This window comes from Triturus cristatus, chromosome 12 (assembly GCF_964204655.1).
Source record: "Triturus cristatus chromosome 12, aTriCri1.1, whole genome shotgun sequence".
In the NCBI taxonomy this organism is placed as follows: Eukaryota; Metazoa; Chordata; class Amphibia; order Caudata; family Salamandridae; genus Triturus; species Triturus cristatus.
Genome location: NC_140595.1, coordinates 284,786,015 through 284,809,848, shown reverse-complemented (window position 1 = coordinate 284,809,848; position 23,834 = coordinate 284,786,015). Strand labels below are relative to the sequence as shown.

The 23,834-nt window shown below is 44.6% G+C and overlaps 1 protein-coding gene across 1 annotated transcript in view; it reads left to right on the top strand.

Moving 5' to 3' along the window:
• The first annotated feature begins 16,855 nt into the window (after nt 1–16,855).
• The window catches only part of SH2D2A (SH2 domain containing 2A), a 211,134-nt gene continuing 204,155 nt past the window's right edge, over nt 16,856–23,834 (top strand). Inside the window, 1 exon segment of the mRNA XM_085640021.1 lies at nt 16,856–16,979. Coding sequence (XP_085496147.1) covers nt 16,952–16,979 — 28 coding nt within the window. The 5' untranslated portion in view covers nt 16,856–16,951.

Here is a 23,834-nt window from a genome sequence, read left to right as displayed (position 1 = left end):
AGCGGACGCGTCGGATGTGGCGCTGGGGGCTATCTTGTCCCAACGCAACCACGACACAGGGGTGCTTCATCCCGTTGCGTACATGTCCCGCAAACTCAACGACGCCGAACGCAACTACCATATTGCGGAGAAGGAGCTTCTCGCAATCAAGGACGCCTTCACCGAATGGAGGCATTGGTTGATGGGGGCAAGACATGTGGTATCGGTGTACACGGACCATCGGAACCTACAGTTCATGACGGCCACTAGACACCTTTCTCCCAGGCAGCTGCGGTGGATGATCTTCTTTGCGGGGTTCAACTTCCGCATCACATATCGGCCGGGGACGGAAAACCGGAAGGCGGACGCCCTGTCCCGTCAATCTGCAGTTAAGGAACCATTGCCTGCAACCGAGCGTTCCATCATTTCCCCGAGGATGGTATTGGGGGTTATCCAACCGGATACTTTCCTGAGGGGAATAAAGAGAGGGATCAGGTCATTCGCATGGCGGAGGTGGCTCCTCAGTCACAGAGAATGGCAGCTGAAGGACGGGATACCCCTGAAGGGCAGGTGCCTATTGATACCCACGCCTAGGCTAAGGAAACAAGCATTCATCTGGTGCCATGACTCTCCATGCGCAGGTCATTTGGGCTTTGAAAAAACGGTGGCTAGCATGGGACGGCATTTCTGGTGGCCAACCATGAGAGTGGATGTCAGGAGGTGGGGACAGGAGTGTCCTACGTGTGCTACCATGAAGGCCGACCATGGCCGAACCCAAGGGCTCTTACATCCACTTCCGACCCCGGATAGACCATGGGATAGCATATCACTGGACTTCGTGGTGGGCCTACCGGTAGACCAGGGGATGACGGCAATACTGGTGGTGGTGGATTACTTGACGAAAATGGGGCACTTCATCCCCTGCAAGAGAGTCCCTACGGCCGGGGAATTGGCGTCACTACTCCTAAAGAATGTGGTACGACTGCATGGATTACCTGGGGTGATCGTGTCGGACCGGGGGTCGCAGTTTACTGCGCAATTCTGGAAGACTTGGTGCACTGCGCTGCATGTTAAGACCGCCCTGTCCACCAGCTACCACCCTCAAACGGACGGCCAAACCGAGCGCCTGAACCAAACGCTCAAACAGTATCTGCGATGTTTTGTGGACCAGGGCAGGGAAGAATGGGTCGACTTGCTATGGGTTGCAGAGATAGCCTATAACAACGCCACTCACAGCTCCACACAGTCATCTCCGTTCTATAGCAACTATGGCCAACATCCCAGGTTCTTGCCATTTCTACATCCGTTCAGAGAGGACAGGATTCCCGCCACAGCGGACAGGGTGGCACACATAAAAGACACGTTGATGCGCTCAAGGGCTGTCCTAATAGAGGCCAAGAGAAGATACAAGGCTGTGGCAGATAGGAAGAGAAGGCCCGGGCCACTGTACCGCACTGGAGACTACGTCTGGATATCCACAAGAAACATGAGGTTTCGAAAGAACAGTGTGTTCCATCCCAAGTACATGGGCCCCTATTGAATTACCAAGTGTATGGGTCCCGTGAACGTGAAGGTGTGCTTGCCCCAGTCATTGCGGATACACCCTGTCTTTCATGTATCATTGCTCAAACCAGCACCCTCCAAGCCGTCTGGGACACCTAGGCCGGTATGCGTGGAGTCGGAGGTGGAGTATGAAGTGTCGGGCATACGGGCGTCCAAATGGCGCAGGGGGAAGCTGTGGTACCTGGTTGCGTGGAAAGGCTATGGCCCGGAGGAGCATTCATGGGAACCGGCTGAAGGGGTTCATGCTCCGCGCTTGGTCTCCTTGTTCCATCGACGTTTTCCTGCCAGCGCTGGACCCGTGGGGAGCCGCTGAGAGGGAGGATGTACTGTCAAGAATTCCTGTCATACGAGGGGAGGAAAACGGTAACCAGCAAAAACGGACTACATCTCCCAGGATGCTTAGCGGTTGAGAGGTTATGTAAACAGGAGAGCTGTTACATAACTCAAGGGAAACACGCCCTTATGTAAACAGGAGAGCTGTTACATAAGTCAAGGGAAACACGCCCTTATGTAAACAGGAGAGCTGTTACATAACTCAAGGGAAACACGCCCTTATGTAAACAGGAGAGCTGTTACATAACTCAAGGGAAAAACGCCCTTATGTAAACAGGAGAGCTGTTACATAACTCAAGGAAAACACGCCCTATAAAGGGAGGAACCGGGAGGTACAAGGCTGTCGGATATTGTGTTTACACCGACGTACCTGCTTCGTGAAGAGCAGTGTTCCGGAGTGGTGCTCCAGTAAGGCAAGAACGGAGGTAGGTCGAGTCGTTACTCCCTGGGCCGTGTCTTGCCCCATCGTCACCTGTGAAGGACCCGGAAGCTCTACCGGTCAACCATTGAGCTTCGCTTTTTGACTCGGCTGAGTCCAAGCGCAGTGGCGCTTTTGCTGGTTGGAGTCGTAACTCCCAGCCCGACCAGAGACACAGGGACTGCCAGCTGTAACGCACACCAGGAGGTGTTTGCCGCGTTACAGACTCGGAAGTCCACAGGATCGATCGAGCGGCTGCTCTCGGTTCAGTCTTCTTGCTTGTGATTGGGGTATCGGTGACGCATCACCAGGAGGTGACTCCGCGTCCCGGTGCAGTCTGAGGAAGAGGTTGAGCGGCTGCTCCCTTCAGGTAGAGACCCCGGCTGGGTGTTTCCCTGACTCCTCGATTCTCCCCAACACTCTTCGTGCCCCTCACAGCCTACCGATTGGCATTGTCGGCCATTTCATTTCTGCCCTCTGTTGGCATACGCCGGGATCGGCGTATATGCAGAGGACGGTTAGGACCATCCGTGCTGTGGGCTGGTAACATACTTAGCCTGGAGGATTCCAGTGACTATAACTTTTGTTTGTTCTTTGTATTTTATTTGCCTTCATTAAAAGAACTAACCCTTCACAAGTGGTTGCGTCCTCATTGTCGTGTCTGTTAAACGATCCTGAGACGTTCAGGGCGTTACAGCATGTCAGAATTTTTTAATGAAATGGAAGAGGATTTGAGAAGTCAAAATGTGCCCTAATCTTTCTTTCTGCAGCACCAATCATAATTTCTATGGCAAAATGAACCCCCTCATTTTGTTCCTTTGCAAATTAAATGTTTTAAGTGTTACCACTTAATTCCAATCAAGATGGCATCAGGTGTGCCATACTTTTGTCATAAGTAAGACTGTTAGCGCTCTAGTTGTTCTTTAAAACACTCTGGGACATTCTGTCATTGGGCTATACTTGGGCTACATCTCGGTGATATTTGTGCTACATTTGGGCTCTTTTGTCTCTGGTGGCCATCTTGGGAGACTTATTTGTTTTGAAGTTTCCTAATTTCCTCATTTACAACAGTCTCCTCAGTAGGAAATACTTTCAGGTTTTTTACTTTCATTCCATCAAGAAGGCATTCAGATGTGTCCCACATTTGCCATAAATTCGGAATGTTAGCACTCTAGTTGCTTATTAGATCACTGTAGTAAAGCTACTGCTCACCAGGGAAGTCTGCTGCTGGTATTGAAAGTGCATGTTTCAGTCTGCATGTCAGAATTTTTTAATGAAATAGAAGAGGATTTGAGAAGTCACTCAAAATGTGCCCTAATTTTCTGTTTTCCGCACTAATCATAATTTCTATGGCAAAATGAACCTCCTCATTGTGTTCCTTTTAAATTAAACTACTCACTCTCTATTACTCACTCGCTACTACTTTCTGCTACTCACTCTCTACTACTTTCTCTCTACTACTCTCTACTACTCAGGTTTTCAGGTTTTAAGGTCTTTATTTCGATAATAAAATCATAAAAGACAGCAAAATCAGCGCATACAATTTGGACCATACTTTACAATCACAATAGACTGTACAGTTTACAAGTATTTTTTTACACACAATAAAATCAGTACATTAAAGCCCTTGTTAAGCAACCCATTAATACAAAGACAACCCGTCTAAATATTTTTAAAAGTATAAAAACAGTAAGTAAAACAGTCTTAATACACTATACAATATCCATCATTAGATAAAATGTTTTAAATGCAATTCAGAGGAGGAATCCTTTCTACCTGTTTTTTAGCTCTAATGAGCCAAACCCAGCCAAGAAATTTCGCTGTGCTCACCACAAACAACTCTGAGGTATTGGTCTTTAATACCCGGATGGCCTCCGCAGACCTACTGCAGGTAAGGCGTTGGAACAGAGGTTTTATCCATTTTCTAAGTGGGTCTTGATACATGGGACAGGCAAATAAAAGATGACCCTCAGTCTCCTTATGGCCTGGACACCATTGACAAAATTCGGTTACTCCAGAAGCCCAATTTTTAGTGAATGAATTCAAAGGCAGAGATCCCACCCGAAACTGATGATAGAGTTTCTTGTCGAGAGGCCTGGTAATAATATCCCAGTAATTCTCGCGAGAAAGATCCAGCTTATTAGCCAGGAACCTTCCTGTTAGACTGGTAGAGCTAGAGGCAGTCACTAGGGTTTGTCGAACTGAGGCCCAATACAGTGCTTTAAATTCTTGTTTGGTGGGAAACACATTGGTTCCTGGAGACACCCACAGCTGTTCCATTCCCATTTCAACCAAGATGGTTTTTACCGTGCGTAGCCATGGAATTCTCCCGGAGCACTCAATGGACCTAACTTCAGCAAGTTCGTTAGCAAATAGGGCAAGATCGGGAGAAGTCCAAATCCGCCTGCAGAGGGCTACCAATCTGAACCTTGCCATCTCATTTATTGGGTTACATCCTAAGTCCAAACAAAGGGGTATAGATGGAGTGGATTGCGGTAGCCCCACTAAACTCCGCAAGAACTTACACTGTGCTTTAAACAGGCTAGAAAGATCCATATACGCCCAGAGATCCGCACCATATAAAATAGCAGCATTAATCTTTGTGTCATAAATTTTTAGCGCTGGGTGCACACGTTTGGTGATGGATCTCTTTTGCTCCCTAAGAAGGCAGCCAGTTAAGCGGGCCAGTTTTAGCTGCTGTTCGACCACCTGCTCCTTCCATCGCAAGCGAAAGTCTAGGGTCACCCCTAGGTAGGTCATATGCTCAACTTGTTCCAAATTAGCCCCACCCATGCTTACCGAACTCCGCACCGAGAGATTCTTAGTAAAAACCATAAACTTAGTTTTGCCCACGTTTACCTTCAGATCGTTGGTGACACAGAACTCCTCAAAGCGGTTCAGGGCCCGCTGTAAACCACTTCTGGTCTTAGAGAGGAGCAGGGTGTCATCAGCGAAGATAAGCATGGGGAACCTCTTCCCGGCCAGGGAAGGAGCATCAGTGGGGAAAGCCTTAAAAAAGTTTACTACCTGGTCAATAAATAGCAGGAAGAGTGTGGGCGCCAAGACACACCCCTGACGAACCCCGCGTGTTACCGGGAAGCTGTTCGTCACTTGTCCTTGGCCTCCCCACCGAACCTCTTGCAAAGTTGTCCTCATGCAGTTTTACAATTAAATCAAGTAGTTCCATGGGCAAGCCTAAGTCTCTCAAGACACGCCACAGTTTAGCCCTCGGCACCATGTCAAAAGCCGCTTTCAGATCGATAAACGCGGCGAAGATTGTTCCCCCGCCCAACAGCACCACCTTTCCAGTAAATTAGACAAAATCTAAACACCTGGTCGATGGTGCTGGTGCCAGATCTGAAACCTGCTTGCATGGGAGACAAGATGCCCTCAGAAACCATCCAACCCTGAACTCTACCTAAGACCATCCGTGCAATGACCTTTTGAAGAGAATCAATAAGGCTAATCGGGCGATAATTGCCCGGATTAGACCGATCTCCTTTTTTGTGAATTGGAAGGATCTCAGCCCCCTTCCATGACTTGGGGATTCTAGCTCCTTTAGCAATTGCGTTGGCTAACCTGGTAATATACGGTACCCAAAGTTCATGGTTGGCTTTAAACAGGTCAGCAGGGATTAGGTCCATCCCCGGTGCTTTCCCCCGCTGAGTCAGACCCAAGGCTAATTCAGTTTCATGTTCTGTGAAGATCAGGACCCCACCTTGATCAGACAATGTATACACATTACTTAACATTGTGGAGGATTCCGAGTTCTCAGACCTAAATTGGGCAGCATAAAAATCCACCCAGGTTTCGGGGGAAACATGATTTGTAGGCGTTTGCAAATCTGGGTCTCTGCCCCACTTTACAAGTTCCCAGAATTTAGTCTGGTTATTGGATGTAGATGCATCCAAAAGGTCGGACCAGTGCCTATCTTCCCACTCTCTTTTAGCATCCCACTGTTTTTTTTTATACTGTACCCTTGCTAGCTTGACATCGCTCATAACCCGAGACTTGACCGCTTTAACTAGTTGGCTATAGGCCTCCCTGCATTTCCCATTATACCACTTCTGACGGGAACCAAGTTTTTTTAACGGGCCTTCTGAACATGGAATGGATAAAAGAGATTTAAGCTGCTCAAAACAACCTTCGTGAGACTCGATAACATAATCAAGGCCGACCCCCTCAAACACAATAGGCATGGGTTTGTTCACCGTATTGGTGACCAAATTTTTAATACTTTCAAGGAGAGTGACGTCGCCCACTAACCTAGACCATTTCAGCCTTCTTCGGTCATTGGTCAGGGTGACATCTCCTGTCCTAAGAGTATCTGGATTCCTCAATCTATTTATACCCGGAAACCTTAAGCCCTTATTCAAACATAAAGCCATCCAGTTCAAAGCAGCCTCGGTCCCTTTAGCAATTTTATCAATTGATAAGTCCGGAATGTTCCAGACAGCATCCTCTGCAGACCCCCAACTGTCCCCAACTGCCTGAAGCGGCTCAAAGGTGCAGTTCAAATCACCCGCTAAAACAAGAAAATTATCGCTTCCCAGCCCATCGAGGTACCTGTCCACTACACCAACGATACCAGGGCAGCGGCCTCCAGGTAGGCCTCGTGCATAGATGTTAATTATAATCAGGTCCCGATGGACAGCCTTACTCAATTTAATACCCAAAAGGTCTTGATGTTCTACAAGTATTTCAGACAGATGGAATCCCAAGGCCTGATTCACCCAAATCATTAGCCCCCCTGAAGCACGCCCTTTGCTACCACTAATTGCAGGTTTGAAAAAATTAATAAACCCAACCCTGTGGATTGGGACCGTTGCCCAAGTTTCTTGGAGTAATATGATGTCAAAAGTATCTATGAATTCCAACCACTCCTCAGAGTGTAGCCGACCCTTGATCCCAGCCACATTCCAGGAGGCTACCTTTAGTGTATCGTGTGGAGTTGTTACGTTACTTTTGGAAAATTGAACCATTGGCACAGTAGTAGCTGGGTTCTCCACTGCCTTCGCAAGTTCTACCCTTGTCTCCAAACTGGGAATCATACGTACACTATCCACCCCCACGATTGCCTCTAAATTATGCTCAACGGACGCTTCAACCGTCCCCCCTGTAAAATTTAACAATAAACCCCCCTCTTCAGCATTCCCAGGAAAAGATTCCACCCTTTCAGGCCTAGTTACCACATTCCTACAACACTCAGCAGTACTGTTCACCCTAGTTGGAGGATGCAGTCAATCGATGGCCTCTAGATCGGAGAGGGGGCCATAGCGATTGAAAAGTAGAGGGTGTTGGGGGCGGTAAGGTGTTCTGACAGTTGGACGCCTCCTATCTAGTAATCTCATAGGTGGGGGACCTGGTGGGAATTTAAAATGTCTTTCGGGATAGAAGTAAGCAAGGCCCAGAGTTTTTACATCCCCCAGTCTTGCAAACCTTGCTTCCCTTCGAATGGACTCTACCACCCAAGGGTCCTTAAACAATACCAAAATACAATCACCCTCCAAATCTTTGGTCCCATGACCCACCCAATCTACTCTCCTCACTAATAGAATTTCAGTTGAAGTTGATGGCGGGAGGGGGCGATTTTTGTTAAGCCAGAATACTACTTTATTGCGTAGGTCCCTGTCAGTCTCTTTAATACCCTCCTTTACAGGTGCTGCCCCAGTTAACACAATGGTATATTGATTTGCTTCGGGGGGTAAATCAGTACGAGGGTGAGCATTCTTAGTAATGTTCCCCCCAGTATGGGTAGTGGGATTACGAGTAATGGCTGGCTTTCCTAAAGAAGGCTGGAATGAGGTGCTAGGGGCGACGTTTGCACTGTCGTCCGACCAGCCTGCTTGTGCTCGTTGCACAATTAACATGGAGGTGGCCTTCCTGGATTCCTGCGCCAATGTGCCTACACCTGCAGCGCTAGCTTTATCCCCAGAACCCCCCAGTGCTGTAGACTTGGTTGCTACAACCCCCGTTACTTTACCAGAGCTATCATTGTTTATACACTTAATTGTATTTGCCTGAGAAGTGGAAGCCCCCGCTACTATGGAGGGGACGGATAACTTCTGAAGTAAGCGCATATTCATGTTCGCTACAGACTCCAAAGCATCAATTTTAATGGTCATCAACCTGGTTCGCTCCAGAACGGGAAGCAAGAGAGTTTTAATCATGGCCTCCATTTTTACCAACAGGATTTCATCGCTATTAAGACAGGTAGGGCATGAATCTGATGAACCAAGGGGAGTTAGAGTGGGGCACAATACGTTGGGAAGTACCGGGGGGAGTTGCGGAGCAGTAGGCAGCTGCGAACCAGCTGCACAAGTACTATTAGAAACATTTAACTTAAGCAGCTTCTGAACTCTCCCCCCCTGATGGCTCTGAATCCTTTTCCTTTTACGGGCTGTTTGTCTCAAAGAATCAACCACTTCCGGTAGATTCGACTCAGAATTATTAACTGTGTCCACACTATCTGAGCCCCTATCTTTGGCCCCACTATTCTGAGTATCATCAGAGCTCGAATCAGTATTGTCTATAGAATGTAGAGAACCCACCCCTTCTCCTTCAACATGCATTAATGCCTCCGTCGTTACTGAGTGTGAGCGATTAGACAAGACTTGGGCCACAGGACTAGAAATTGTAGCAAGGGCACCTAAAGAGGAACGCTCACCACTGACTAAATCTAGGGAAAGCCTTTTCTCGGCCATTGCTATTTCTTTTTCTAATATCCCAGTCGCTCGAGTTATGAAAGCATCAAGCGGTCCAGAAACTATCCCCTTAGAAGTTTGCAGTTGAACTGTACGATCTTTACCGGACCTTAAAGTCATATTAAAGTATATTAAGGTATATTGAGGCAAGCAATACCTAGAACAAACCACAATCTGTATTAATAGGTGGATGCCCTCTGCGATAGGAACCACAATAAGATAGGATGGAAAACCAATAATTGTAGACCAGCCCAACCTCGTCCGATCACGGACGGCCACAGACTTGTCCCGGGCTGCTCCCGTGTACTCAACGTGTTACTACTGAACCTGATATGGGAGGGAGGTGCTCGGGAGGCGGGGCAAGCAGGGAGAGCGCCCAGGTGCAGATGATATCAGCGCAGGGACTCCTGGGAAATCGAGTCCCTGTCCCAGAGAGAAGTTATAGTGAGTACTAACCAACACTATCAACCCACATTAGCAGTCTAAAGCACAAATAACAATGCACCTTGATAAGCCCCCTACTAGAAGTTTGAATACCTGTGACTGGGGCACGAGATGCCAAACGGTGGGTGACCCTCAAGCCCCCTCCCTCGACTTGTCTCTACGGTCCTCTTGAATATACGAAGCTGCAACTGACAATCATGTATCGGAAACCAAGAAAATCGGCCCAGCCCGGCCTCCCGCGGCCCCGGAAGGCCAGCACGGTGTCGCCCGCGCGCGTCCCGCGATGCGGGTGGAGCTACGAGTTTTTGAGCAACTCCGGGCGCGTTGTCTGCGTCAGCGTGCGCAAAGGTTCCTGGGGGCTGTAGTCTCCCCTGCTCTCGTCCGCGGTGGGCAGTGGCGGCGGCGGGGGAGACACACAGCGGATGAAGGCGAGGGGCTGTGGCAGCAATGGGAGATCGTTGGCCAGCAAGATTTCTCCCCTCAGGTAGGCAAACTGCTCCGCAGGAAAGTGACCCGCTCCCCCGAGGGAGCTACGAGTTTTTGAGCGGCTCCGGGCGCGTTGTCTGCGTCAGCGTGCGCAAAGGTTCCTGGGGGCTGTAGTCTCCCCTGCTCTCGTCCACGGTGGGCAGTGGCGGCGGCGGGGGAGACACACAGCGGATGAAGGCGAGGGGCTGTGGCAGCAATGGGAGATCGTTGGCCAGCAAGATTTCTCCCCTCAGGTAGGCAAACTGCTCCGCAGGAAAGTGACCCGCTCCCCCGAGGGAGCTACGAGTTTTTGAGCGCCTCCGGGCGCGTTGTCTGCATCAGCGTGCGCAAAGGTTCCTGGGGGCTGCAGTCTCCCCTGCTCTCGTCCGCGGTGGGCAGTGGCGGTGGCGGGGGAGACACACAGCGGATGAAGGCGAGGGGCTGTGGCAGCAATGGGAGATCGTTGGCCAGCAAGATTTCTCCCCTCAGGTAGGCAAACTGCTCCGCAGGAAAGTGACCTCTCTACTACTCTCTACTACTACTCTCTACTACTCACTCTCTACTACTCACTCTCTACTACTCACTCTACTGCTCTCTACTACTCTCTACCACTCACTCTCTACTACTCTACTACTAACTCTCTACTACTCTCTACTACTCTCTCTCTACTACTCCCTCTCTACTACTCACTCTGCTACTCTCTACTACTCACTCTCTACTACTCTACTACTCTCTACTACTCTCTACTACTCACTCTCAACTACTCACTCTCTACTACTCTCTCTACTACTCACTCTCTACTACTCTCTACCACTCAATCTCTACTACTCTACTACTCACTCTCTACTACTCTCTACTACTCTCTCTACTACTCTCTCTCTACTACTCACTCTCTACTAATCTTTCTCTACTACTCACTCACTACTACTCACTCTACTACTCTACTACTCACTCTCCACTACTCACTCTCTACTACTCGCTCTCTACTACTCACTCTACTACTCACTCTCTACTACTCTACTACTCTCTACTACTCTCTCTGCTACTCACTCTCTACTACTCACTCTACTACTCTCTCTCTACTACTCACTCTCTACTACTCACTCTCTACTACTCTACTACTCTCTACTACTCTCTCTACTACTCACTCTCTACTACTCTCTACTACTCACGCTCTACTACTCTCTCTCTACTACTCACTCTCTACTACTCCACTACTCTCTACTACTCTCTCTGCTACTCACTCTCTACTACTCACTCTACTACTCTCTCTCTACTACTCACTCTACTACTCTACTACTCTCTACTACTCTCTCTACTACTCACTCTCTACTACTCTCTACTACTCACTCTCTACTACTCTCTCTCTACTACTCACTCTCTACTACTCACTCTCTACTACTTACTTCCTACTACTCCACTACTCTCTACTACTCTCTCTACTACACACTCTCTACTACTTGCTCTCTACTACTCACTCTACTACTCTCTACTACTCACTCTCTACTACTCCACTACTCTCTTCTAATCACTCTCTACTACTCACTCTGTACTACTCTGTACTACTCACTCTCTACTACTCACTCTCTACTACTCTCTCTCTAATACTCTCTCTCTGCTACTCTCTACTACTCTCTACTACTTACTCTCTACTGCTCTCTACTACTCACTCTCTACTTCTCTCTCTCTACTACTCACTCTACTACTCATTCTCTACTGCTCTTTACTACTCACTCTCTAATACTCACTCTCTACTACTCTCTACTACTCACTCTCTACTACTCTCTACTACTCACTCTACTACTCACTCTTTACTACTCTCTACTACTCTCTACTTCTCACTCTCTACTACTCACTCTACTACTCTCTCCTACTCACTCTCTGCTACTCCCTCTACTACTCTCTACTACTCTCGCTCTACTCTCTACTCTCTATTACTCATCCTCTACTCTCTACCTCTCTACCTTTCTCTACCTCTCTCCCTACTACTCTCTACCTCTCTACCTCTACCTCTACGTCTCTACCTCTACACCTCTACACCTCTACCTCTCTACACGCACATATATGCATATGCATTTATATATATGTATGTGTATATATATACATACATATATAAACATATATATAATCTGCATATCTATATAAATACAAATATAAATGCATGCATACATATACATATATGCATGTTATGTACATGAAATTTTGAAAAACACTAATAAAATCAAAGCTAAAAATCCACCTAATTACAAACAGAATTGCTTTAACTTAAACGAGGGCGAGACCTGTTGCATTTTCAATGCTTGTTTACTTTGGTTCCATCAAGAAGGCATTCAGATGTGACACATTTGCCATAAATTCTGAATAGTAGCACTCTAGTTCTTATTAGATCATTGTAGTAAAGCTACTGCTCACCAGGGAAGTCTGCTGCTGGTATTGAAAGTGCATGTTTCAGTCTGCATGTCAGAATTTGTTAATGAAATAGAAGAGGATTTGAGAAGTCAAAATGTGCCCTAATTTTCTGTTTTCCCCACTAATCATAATTTCTATGGCAAAATGAATCTCCTCATTGTGTTCCTTTTAAATTAAACTACTCACTCTCTACTACTCACTCGCTACTACTTTCTGCTACTCACTCTCTAGTACTCTCTCTCTACTACTCTCTACTATTCTCTACTACTACTCTCTACTACTCACTCTCTACTACTCACTCTCTACTACTCACTCTACTGCTCTCTACTACTCTCTACCACTCACTCTCTACTACTCTACTACTAACTCTCTACTACTCTCTACTACTCTCTCTCTACTACTCCCTCTCTACTACTCACTCTGCTACTCTCTACTACTCACTCTCTACTACTCTACTACTCTCTACTACTCTCTACTACTCACTCTCAACTACTCACTCTCTACTACTCTCTCTACTACTCACTCTCTACTACCCTCTACTACTCACTCTACTACTCTCTACTACTCTCTACCACTCACTCTCTACTACTCTACTACTCACTCTCTACTGCTCTCTCTCTACTACTCACTCTACTACTCTCTCTCTACTAATCTCTCTCTACTAATCTCTCTACTACTCTCTCTCTACTACTCACTCTACTACTCACTCTCCACTACTCACTCTCCACTACTCACTCTCTACTACCTCTCTACTACTCTACTACTCTCTACTACTCTCTCTGCTACTCACTCTCTACTACTCACTCTACTACTCTCTCTCTACTACTCTCTACTACTCACTCTCTACTACTCTACTACTCTCTACTGCTCTCTCTTCTACTCACTCTCTACTACTCTCTACAATTCTCTACTACTCACTCTCTACTACTCACTCTCTACTACTCACTCTCTACTACTCTCTCTACTACTCACTCTCTACTACTCACTCTACTACTCTCTCTCTCTACTACACACTCTCTACTACTTGCTCTCTACTACTCACTCTACTACTCACTCTACTACTCACTCTCTACTACTCTCTACTACTCACTCTCTACTACTCCACTACTCTCTACTAATCACTCTCTACTACTCACTCTCTACTACTCTCTACTATTCACTCTCTACTACTCTCTACTACTCACTCTCTACTACTCTCTCTACTACTCACTCTCTACTACTCACTCTCTACTACTCTCTCTCTGCTACTCTTTACTACTCTCTACTACTTACTCTCTACTACTCTCTACTACTCACTCTCTACTTCTCTCTCTCTACTACTCTCCACTACTCACTCTACTACTCATTCTCTACTACTCTCTACTACTCACTCTCTAATACTCACTCTCTACTACTCTCTACTACTCACTCTACTACTCTCTCCTACTCACTCTCTGCTACTCCCTCTACTACTCTCTACTACTCTCTCTCTACTCTCTACTCTCTACCTCTCTACCTTTCTCTACCTCTCTCCCTACTACTCTCTACCTCTCTACCACTACCTCTACGTCTCTACCTCTACACCTCTACCTCTCTACCTCTCTCTACACGCACACATATGCACATATATGCATATGCATTTATATATATGTATGTGTATATATATACATACATAAACATATATATAATCTGCATATCTATATAAATACAAATATAAATGCATGCATACATATACACATATGCATGTTATGTACATGAAATTTTGAAAAACACTAATAAAAGCAAAGCTAAAAAGCCACCTAATTACAAACAGAATTGCTTTAACTTAAACGAGGGCAAGGCCTGTTGCATTTTCAATGCTTGTTTACTTTGGTTCCATCAAGAAGGCATTCAGATGTGACACATTTGCCATAAATTCTGAATGGTAGCACTCTAGTTCCTCATTAGATCACTGTAGTAAAGCTACTGCTCACCAGGGAAGTCTGCTGCTGGTATTCAAAGTGCATGTTTCAGTCTGCATGTCAGAACTTTTTAATGAAATAGAAGAGGATTTGAGAAGTCAAAATGTGCCCTAATTTTTCTTTCTGCAGCACTAATCATAATTTCTATGGCAAAATGAACTCCCTCATTTTGTTCCTTTGCAAATTAAATGTTTTAAGTGTTACCACTTTATTCCAATCAAGATGGCTTCAGATGTGCCATACGTTTGTCATAAGTAAGACTGTTAGCGCTCTAGTTGTTCTTTAAAACACTCTGGGATTTCTGTCATTGGGCTATACTTGGGCAACGTCTCGGTGATATTTGTGCTACATTTGGGCTCTTTTGTCTCTGGTGGCCATCTTGGGAGACTTGTTATGAAGTTTCCTAATTTCCTCATTTACTACAGGCTCCTTAGTAGGCATACTGTCAGTTTTTTTACTTTGATTCAATGAAGAAGGCATTCAGATGTGTCACACATTTGCCATAAATTCAGAATGTTAGCACTCTAGTTGCTCATTAGATCACTGTAGTAAAGCTACTGCTCACCAGGGAAGTCTGCTGCTGGTATTGAAAGTGCATGTTTCAGTCTGCATGTCAGAATTCTTTCATGAAATAGAAGAGGATTTGAGAAGTCACTCAAAATGTGCCCTAATTTTTCTTCCTGCAGCACTAATCATACATTCTATGGCAAAATGAACACCCTCATTTTGTTCCTTTTTAAATTAAATGTTTTAAGAGTTACCACTTTATTCCAATCAAGATGGCTTCAGGTGTGCCATACGTTTAGCATAAGTAGGAGTGTTAGCGCTCTAGTTGTTCTTTGGAACACTCTGGGAAGCTGCAGTAGAACACAAAGGAATCAACTGACAGTCTCTGCCCTTGTTGGATGTACATGTTTTACTGAGAATGGCAGACTTCATTCTCACATGACTAAGAAAGATAATGTGAATTTACAGAAAATATGCTCTCAGTTTAGCTTATAGATCACCTTCCAAACCTCTGTGGGAAAAGCATGTGAAAATAGTTCTCTCAAACATGATTCATAATATCCCAGCAGAAGGCTTTTTCACATGGTTAAATCACCTTAGAATATACCACAATTCCTAAAATGAGTATGGTACCATCAACAAAGGATTTATAATGTAACTAAAGTCTTAAAACCTTCTATTAACTGCAATGCTTTTTAATGAGGTGCTATCATGTGTATTGGTCCCAAGATGGCTGCCAACACTTCTTGGATGAAGTGCTGACAGCCAATCAGATCTCACGATGAGATGTGTGGTTTGGCTCCGCCCAGATATATATGTGATTTTACTTTTGATTTTCTCAGGAACTACTGAACGGATTTAAACCATTTAAGCAAAAGGCACGACTCTGAACCAAGGTCTACCTTTCTGCCAAATTTGGTGTAATTCCGTTCAGCAGTTCGGGCTGTAGCTGCGTCAACAGGTCCTACGGGAAATTGCATGGGGAAAACGTGTTTTGGGACCCCCCTTTTTTCTCAGCTCCCGCTTGACGAATCACCACGAAACTTTCAGGATAGGAGCGGACCGGAGCTGGCCAAAAGTTTGGAAAATTTTGCAAAGATTCGTCAACCGGCGCTAGACTTATTGGGAATAGAATGTTGCGGATTTCCTATGGAAAATAGGTCCTAACTATAACTACCTACTGGCGACCGCCAGTAGGTAATATATATACATATATATATATATAATTTTAACATTATAAAATAAAATTAAATTAATAGTTTACTAATTGTTTTAAAGGAAATATACATGAATTATTATGTATGTGTGGTTCACTTTTTTAATTATGTTTATTTATTATATTTTTTTAATATATATTAAAGATGCTTTATTTTTATATACATTTTTACAATTTAATATATTTAACATTTATTCTTTTATTTTAAATATATATATATGAAATTCGACATTTTGTACAACTATATTTTTTACATCAATATTTTTTCCCCGATACTTTTGTAGTTACCTGTTTAAGTATAGGGAGTCGATATTGTTGCATTCCATTTTTTTACATCGATATTTTTTACTTCTATATTTTTAACTTCGATATTTTGTCAGTGAACCCATAAAATTATGTTACCTTCTGTGACGATGCGTCGATAATTCTAGTGTTTTGGGTGGTAATTGCATACTGCCAGCAATCACTCATTATACCAACACCAATGAAGTTACCACCAGGCACAGGTATTTAGTTCAGAGTAAGGCTGTGTTTAAAACGTTTGCAGGTCAGAATTAGAGAATGAAAATCTTGAAGAAAACGACCTATATTGGATGGCACCCGGGGAGAGAGTCCGAGGTTTTACTACAGTTGAATCACAATGTTTGTTAGCTCCCTTCAGAAACCTCAAAGTGAAAAAAATGCTGTGAGCTCGGCACTTCTATTTCCATGACGTCACTTCGTAGAGAAGATTCTCAGATTTGGTTGTTTCTTTGTTCGGCTGCTGGGTTTGCCATTTTGCGTGTGCAACTTGAATTTGCTGCTGTGGGTTCCTTCCCACATCCTGTCTGCTGCTGGCTGTGGAAAAAGTTCAAACAACAGCTCAGAGCTTGCAGAGTGTGTAATAGTTCGACTCACACAGTCTACTAGGGGCATCGCGCGGGTGACAGCGTCGTGGAGTCGGTGGTACATAATTAGAGGTCAGCCCATAGGCATGGACTTCAAACAGAACCCCAAAAAAGGTAGGGATACCACAACAGAGGGGGGTAAAGAGAAGAATCCATTGAATATGGAGCTTCTGCGCCAATGAGTCTTAGGGGCAGATTTGCAAAAAATTCATGCAATGCATCAAAAGAACTTGCTGTGCTGCGTGACAAGGAGAGTGCAGAAATGCGCCATATCTACTTAGATATTACTATTTCCTGCTCTCTAACGCAATGAGTGGGTGCCTGCATTACAGGCAGGATTGCTTTTTTGCAGGAAGGAACACCTTTTTGAACAAAAACCAGCCTTAGTGGCATTTTCCTCTTTCTATGTGGACTGCAGAATGTAGAACAGGTAGAAAGAGGAAATTACGAGGAGAATTGAAAATATTTCTCCTCGTTGTGCCTCTGTTGGGAAGGTGTGCTATTTTGACTCCATCCCAGGTTTACTGCCCTTAGTATATCTGGGATTGTGTCAGAGTCCATGGGTGGATGCGTAGGAACACCTTCCAAACGCAAAGTAATGCAAGGCAGGGCAATTCGCTACCTTGCATTACTCTGGATTTAATTTGCCACGCAATGTGGCTTTGCGTGGCTCAGTAACTTTCCCTTGAGCCTTTTTGTGAGGCAAGAGCTTAGTAAATCTGGCAATTAGTTTGTAAATATATTCCTTCTGCCTCCAGCCCCCGCCGCAATATGAAAACCTTGTCCGCGGTTACTTCAATTTTACAAAATGTCACTGGGTGAAAATTGCTCAGCTTTTTTTTACTTAGGCTCTGTTGAAAGGTTTTCAAATTACAGAAAGTTTAAATAGTAATTATTAATCACTGAATAGCGGCCATTTCCTCGACCTCGGAACTATGACCCGTACAGTGCATATGCTTCTCTGGGTAGGATTCCTTGGACCCACTGAGCAACTTTGATCCGTGTTCAAGTGGTCCTCACATCATGCCATGCACTGTTTTCCAAGCATGTGATTCAAATACCCATTATTTAGGATGAAGTGCATTAGTTGCGTCTTAAGATGATAAATTAGTAAATTGGGCTGTCGGGTCTTTTGTAGAAGGCCCTTAATGTATTGAAGCATTTGTATAGCGCTTCATACCCCTGTTGAGATCATAAAGCGCTCAGATTTACATCTGGTTCCTGGGCAGCCTGTCGGAGTAGGTGCTTGGACGAATGTTGGCTAGAGTATGTTCTGTACGGGAGGGAGGTGTTACATAATGCATGTTTCTTAGAAGAACAATAACAAGGGCACTGATTTCCCCCTGGCAATCAACCACTGTAGTTATGAAATAAGACACCATGGCCGTTAATATACTGTGTTTTGCATCATTGCAGTTTCTATAGAGTTTCGTCGCATGGCACATCAAAAACCATTTTTAAGCTAGTGTAAGTGTTTATGTTATATTTATTTATGTTTTATCATTAGTGCATTTTACTAGATTAAAGGCAAACCGGGGGTTTACAGACATCTGTGGTTTCTGAATGTCTAGCAGGGTGTGAGTAGAGGCTTGTGAGTACATGTAGGGCCGAAATAGTTTTTCAGCTCTGGTCTTTGAGACAGCTTTGGCAGTCTTGCCCAACTATTGTTTTACAAAGAAATTCATACATAATATAGATATTTAGAGGAGGTTTTGTTCAGCGGGTGCCAGCTTTGATTTGTTGAATTGTCACTCACATTTTGCTTCCGGCCCCACAACATAAAGAATGGGCCAATGGGTGAGCCCACTTTACCAACTACTTCCTTTCACGTCGACTGATTGCACAAAGTATCTGCACATTGTTCGCATCCACCTAAATCAGTTATTTTCTCTTCAATGTTAAACATGGTTCCAAGTGTGCTTTTTAATTTTTGTTACTTTTATATTAGCAGGTATTTGTTGTGCCGACACTTCCTTTTGTCCAGTTAGAAAGTGATTTATTTTCTGTCTCTTTTTTAAAGTTGTAAGTGTTTAACTGATATTGAAACAATACAGCTGCCTGCACTTTGAGTGTTTTAGTTAGCTGGTGATGTATTTTTGTCTCCTTCACAAATAATAATATAATGCATGGAACAAGTGAAAGGATTTTATAGAAATCAATACGAGTAAAACAGCCAGCTTCATTTGTGAAGCTTTTTACCAATGTAAAATGTTTAATGCAATCATGTCCCAGCCACGTTTAGGTGACCAAAAGTTTTTCTTTTTTTATTTTGTTGTACATTCTTGGAATAACAAATATAAGACAAGTAGAATTGCACCAGCCTGCCAAGACTCGACCTATTAGTTTTGCCAATGCTTGTTTCAGTATGGTATGAAGGTGATCTAGAATTCTACTTTAGCTTCCTCATAATTTGGATCAATTCTATTCCAAGTTGAGGTGCTCAGATGAGAAAATGCCTGGCCACTAAACTTGATTTCAATCACAATCAATTGTGCAGCTTTAATGTAGGTGAAGTTTGCATTCTCACATAATCTTTTTATTCAGACCTTCTTCTATGGTAATGAATAACCAGTGTTTAATTTGTAAAAACATTAAATTTAGAGGCTCACACTTTTCTTTGAAGCATTCTGCCAGCACTGACACACACTAATGTTGTTGAATACCAAGACGGGCTAGTGTTGATTCCACAACTTGTCTCTTTCCTACACCGCCTACACTTCCTATCTCATTCATGCAGGCTCTTTTCACCCCTGTGTTGTCCCTTTGTCACTATTTTCATATCCTTCTCTTCCTCCTTTCTCCCTTTTCTGCCTTTCTCTCACATACTATACATCAAAGTCTGATGATGAAAAATAAGTCCAGGTCCCAAATCACATGAATCCTACGCCCACTACAGCAACCACGGATACAAATCAAGAACTGCCAATAACTAGTTTAAGGGTAATAAGTTGCCTGCCTGTTTGATGACATTCATTATGACTATTGTTTCATGGTCTCATGTATGGGTTTATATTGGTCATACTCAAGTGTTTCTGTTCCTAGCACTGACATTAGCATGAGTAATGTGTCCCTGTTGCAGTTTGATATAGCATGCATAATTATAGATGGGTAACAGTGAATAACGGGGATGTTTTTTACTGAGGGGTTCTGAGTGATATCATATAGACAATGAAAGCGAGAAGAATTATGACCCATTCATAATAAAGGTCCAAGTCTCGGTGCTTTGTTGGTTGCAGTAGTCGAGTGAAACCAGACAGTAGTAAATGTATGCAAATTAAAATGAATTATAATGTGGTCACTAAATGCCATAAAGCACTTTAATTCATAGTAACATTCACTAGGGAAACATTGAGACAAATATTGAATATTTAATGAATACGTTAACATTTTTCAAAATTGCACATTGCCTGGTGTCAAGAAAACAAAATGTTAATACTAAATGTCCAAAGTCGAAAGTGGTGGAACCATGAATAGTGATTATGTGAAACGACTTGTTTGATGCTTAGAGTGATTGATACCACACACTAACAAATCACACAGTGTGAAGCAATTAGTATTAGTCCAGCACAGGGTCAAGCATTGGTAGAATCCCTACCTCATTAATATTCATTAGCCTGAACGCTTTCTGAGAATGCAGAGATCGTGACCTGCAAAGGAGAGCAAACCTACATTCCAGCATCTTTGTTGATGAAGTTCGGTTAATGGAACATCTTTTCCCTTAAAGGGACACAGGATCTGACTGGTCTATAGGGCAATCAGGCATTTCACAAATGGCTGGTCTGACAGGTCAGTGTGTGGGCCACGTGGGTCTGTTTTGCTGTCTAAAGGAACGTATTTTAGGTTTAAACTGTGATAGCGCATGGGCTCTCGCTTGCGAGAGATGCAGTATACAACAAGGGGTTTGCAGCCCACCAGTTGCTTAACATTCATTGGCTTAGTTGTCATTCTTATTGGCTGCCTTCCAATTGGCCACTGAATGCCGGCTTCACTTCCTCTTCTTTCGGCTGGAGCATGGACCAAATACTGATTGCTGAAGTATGATTGCTGTCCTGTCGATGACCGTGCTGTGATTGAGGCACTACCTTTATTTATTCTGCCTCCCTGTTGTCCTTGTTGAACCTCTTGCCATTTGTAACTGTGTTTTACTATGTCACACACACACACATCAAATAAGCCCTTTCCACCTTAGAAATGAGTGGTTATTGTGACAACAGATGTTATCTGCTCCAAATGTATTTTCACTAAGGCATGGACATGGGCGCAGTTGCTTTCTTTACGTGATAGGATTTTTTTTGCCAAACGTCATATCTATTTTCTTTTCCTCATCTGGGGAGATTACCTGGTTTGCTCAGAATCACATGGATATTGTACTGAGACCTAACAAGGATTGGCAAAACCAATAGATCTCGTCTTTGAGACTATTGGCTCTGCTATTGCCTTTGGTTCATGCTGTACAGTATGGACATTGCCGACTTTGGCAATGATCTGGAGCCATTCTGTATAGCAGCGTGGCTGCTGTGCAGCAAGGCAAAAAATAATCATAACAAAGGACTTTGATGCACCAAGGGCTAATACGTTTTTGGTTTTTTTTAGGTCAATTTGCACTGGCTGCACTATAACACTTTTTTCTAAATTACTTTTAGCCAGACTGTAAGGCATCCATTCTGCTGGCCAGTATTATTATTATTTTTTTTTGCATATTTATATAGCGCGAACTCGATACGAAGGTATTGGAGCCAGGCGCGCAACACCCATTGGGCTCACCGGGCTTCAGCCCCCCCCCCCCCCCCGTCGTATGTGACAGCCCGGCTGAGACAGCCTCGCGGGCTGGCGTCCATCTAATTGCAGCCGCACCTGAGTACTTCACAGGTCTTTAAAAGACCATTTACTCGGTAATGAGGCTTTTGTTGTGGTTTCGCCCCTGCTTATAGCCACTCTGCCTATGGCTCGAAGACTTAGCCCCCCCCCCGAAATATTTTTCAGCCCCCCCCCGAAATTTGGCTCTAGTTGCCTGCCTGATTGGAGCGCTTTACATGAGCACCGTATTTACATTACACATTCAGGCACAGGGAGATTAAATGATTTGCCCAGAATCACAGGATGTGGACGCGGCCCCGAGGCTCGAACCCTGGTTTCCAGCACCAAAGTCGGCAGGACCACATCCCCTCCCCTATATGAGACATTGCCGAAGCCAATAACTCTCAAAGGCAAGACGTATTGGCTTTGCCAATGCTTGTTGTTGATTTCCCTCATATTACCACTAAACACTGCATGCAGCAAGCAAATATGTTTGCACATACAGCATATATCCTGCTTGTCTTTGCAAGCTGAAAACTGACTCGACTTTCAAATATGGTGCACCTTTTTAGCTCTCAGATTCGTTCAAGGGGCCACTTCTGTTTTGTGGCGGATTCTATTTCTGTCACTCCCGATCCTGAAGGGACAGGAGCCAGCAAAGGTGCGGCGTTGCGAAAGCTCTACTGACGTGCGGTCGGGGGTTGGGGGCGGGGGATGCAGCGGTCTCTGCGACTGATCTCTGCGCGGCAGGAAGTCGCAATGACAGTTTGACACATTTTGGTTTTGTTCTCGCCCTCGAGAGGCCTGCCACTTGTGACGCGCAGGATCTGCCACCAGCGAAATATGTTTCTACTTCGTACCGAGTGTTTATAGGTCGGACGGCGTGTGCATTTCACCCCAAATAATGTCATCAGAACAAGAAGATATAAAAAGATTCCATGTTAAGGGGTTACAGGCAAAACATGTCAGTGCTAATGCGTTACGAGGTGAACTGTTGTGTTTTGAATGTTTTCTAAGAAGCTGTCGCGATACAGTATTATAGATGGCAGGTTATGTTACATTACTGACGGCATGCGCCCAGAACCAAGTCATTTTATGCAACAATGCTGCACCGTCCAGAGCGACTGCACTAGACAGGCCACGGGGGGGAGGGGAGGGGGGGGGAGGGGGAGTGGACACACTTTGGGGCCTGCGGAGTGTTCACCGGGTGATATTTTTGAAACAGGACCAGCACTAGCGCGTCCTTTGAGGGTCTACATAGCAATGTTGTTTTTCGGTAGCCAGAGGAGTAGGGTGACCAACTGGGTTGGGTGCAAATTCAGGATGGGGGGTGTGAAAATTCAGGACAAAGGGTCAAAATTCAGGACAAAAATTCAGGACAGAAGGTCAAAATTCAGGGGGAAATAATGTATACAAAGAGTACGATTTACAGACACACCAGAGCAGGTCACGCAATAGTATATGAGTACGTAAATAGACAACCAACATAAGTACAAGTCAAAATAATTTCATATTAGGTTGCGACCGTCGTTTACCACGTTTGCTTGGTTTGCGCGCAGCTTTGAGCAACTGTGCAGGTATTTATGTGGTGTTTCACATCATCATAATTTATTTATATGGTTACTGCACTGGGTTGTCCCATCTCAAGGAATGAGCGCCAAGCAGGGCAAATACTGTCTGTAATTAGTGAACATTGCTTTGAGAGGTCACTCTCTGACTCACAGTCAAAAACGGACTCCTTTAAAATATGCTGATTGGTGTGGGGAGAAAATCAAGCACCAAATACTTCCTGCATGCTGGAATCAGCTCATGGCATCATGTGAGACTTACTAGTGAAAAGAGGGCATTTTGTCAGTGAGCACCGAGGCCCATTATTATTCTGTTTGTGATAAATAGGCCGACATATAGAATGATAATGGGCCAATAGCAGTCTGCGCCTGGTCTGGGAGGGGCTGCTGCAGGCCATTGAGCACAGCAGGAGCACAAGCTGGCCCTTGCAGTGAGAGTTACAGAACTCTCTGGCTGCTTGCAGGGGACAGCTCACTGCAATGTGAAGAATTACCGACAAAAGGCGTCCGTGAAAGAAATGCTTATGCACAACGGACATGAGACCCAAATAGCGGGTGGTCCGTGAAATTTACGGACGGTTGGTCACCCTACAGAGGAGGCTTA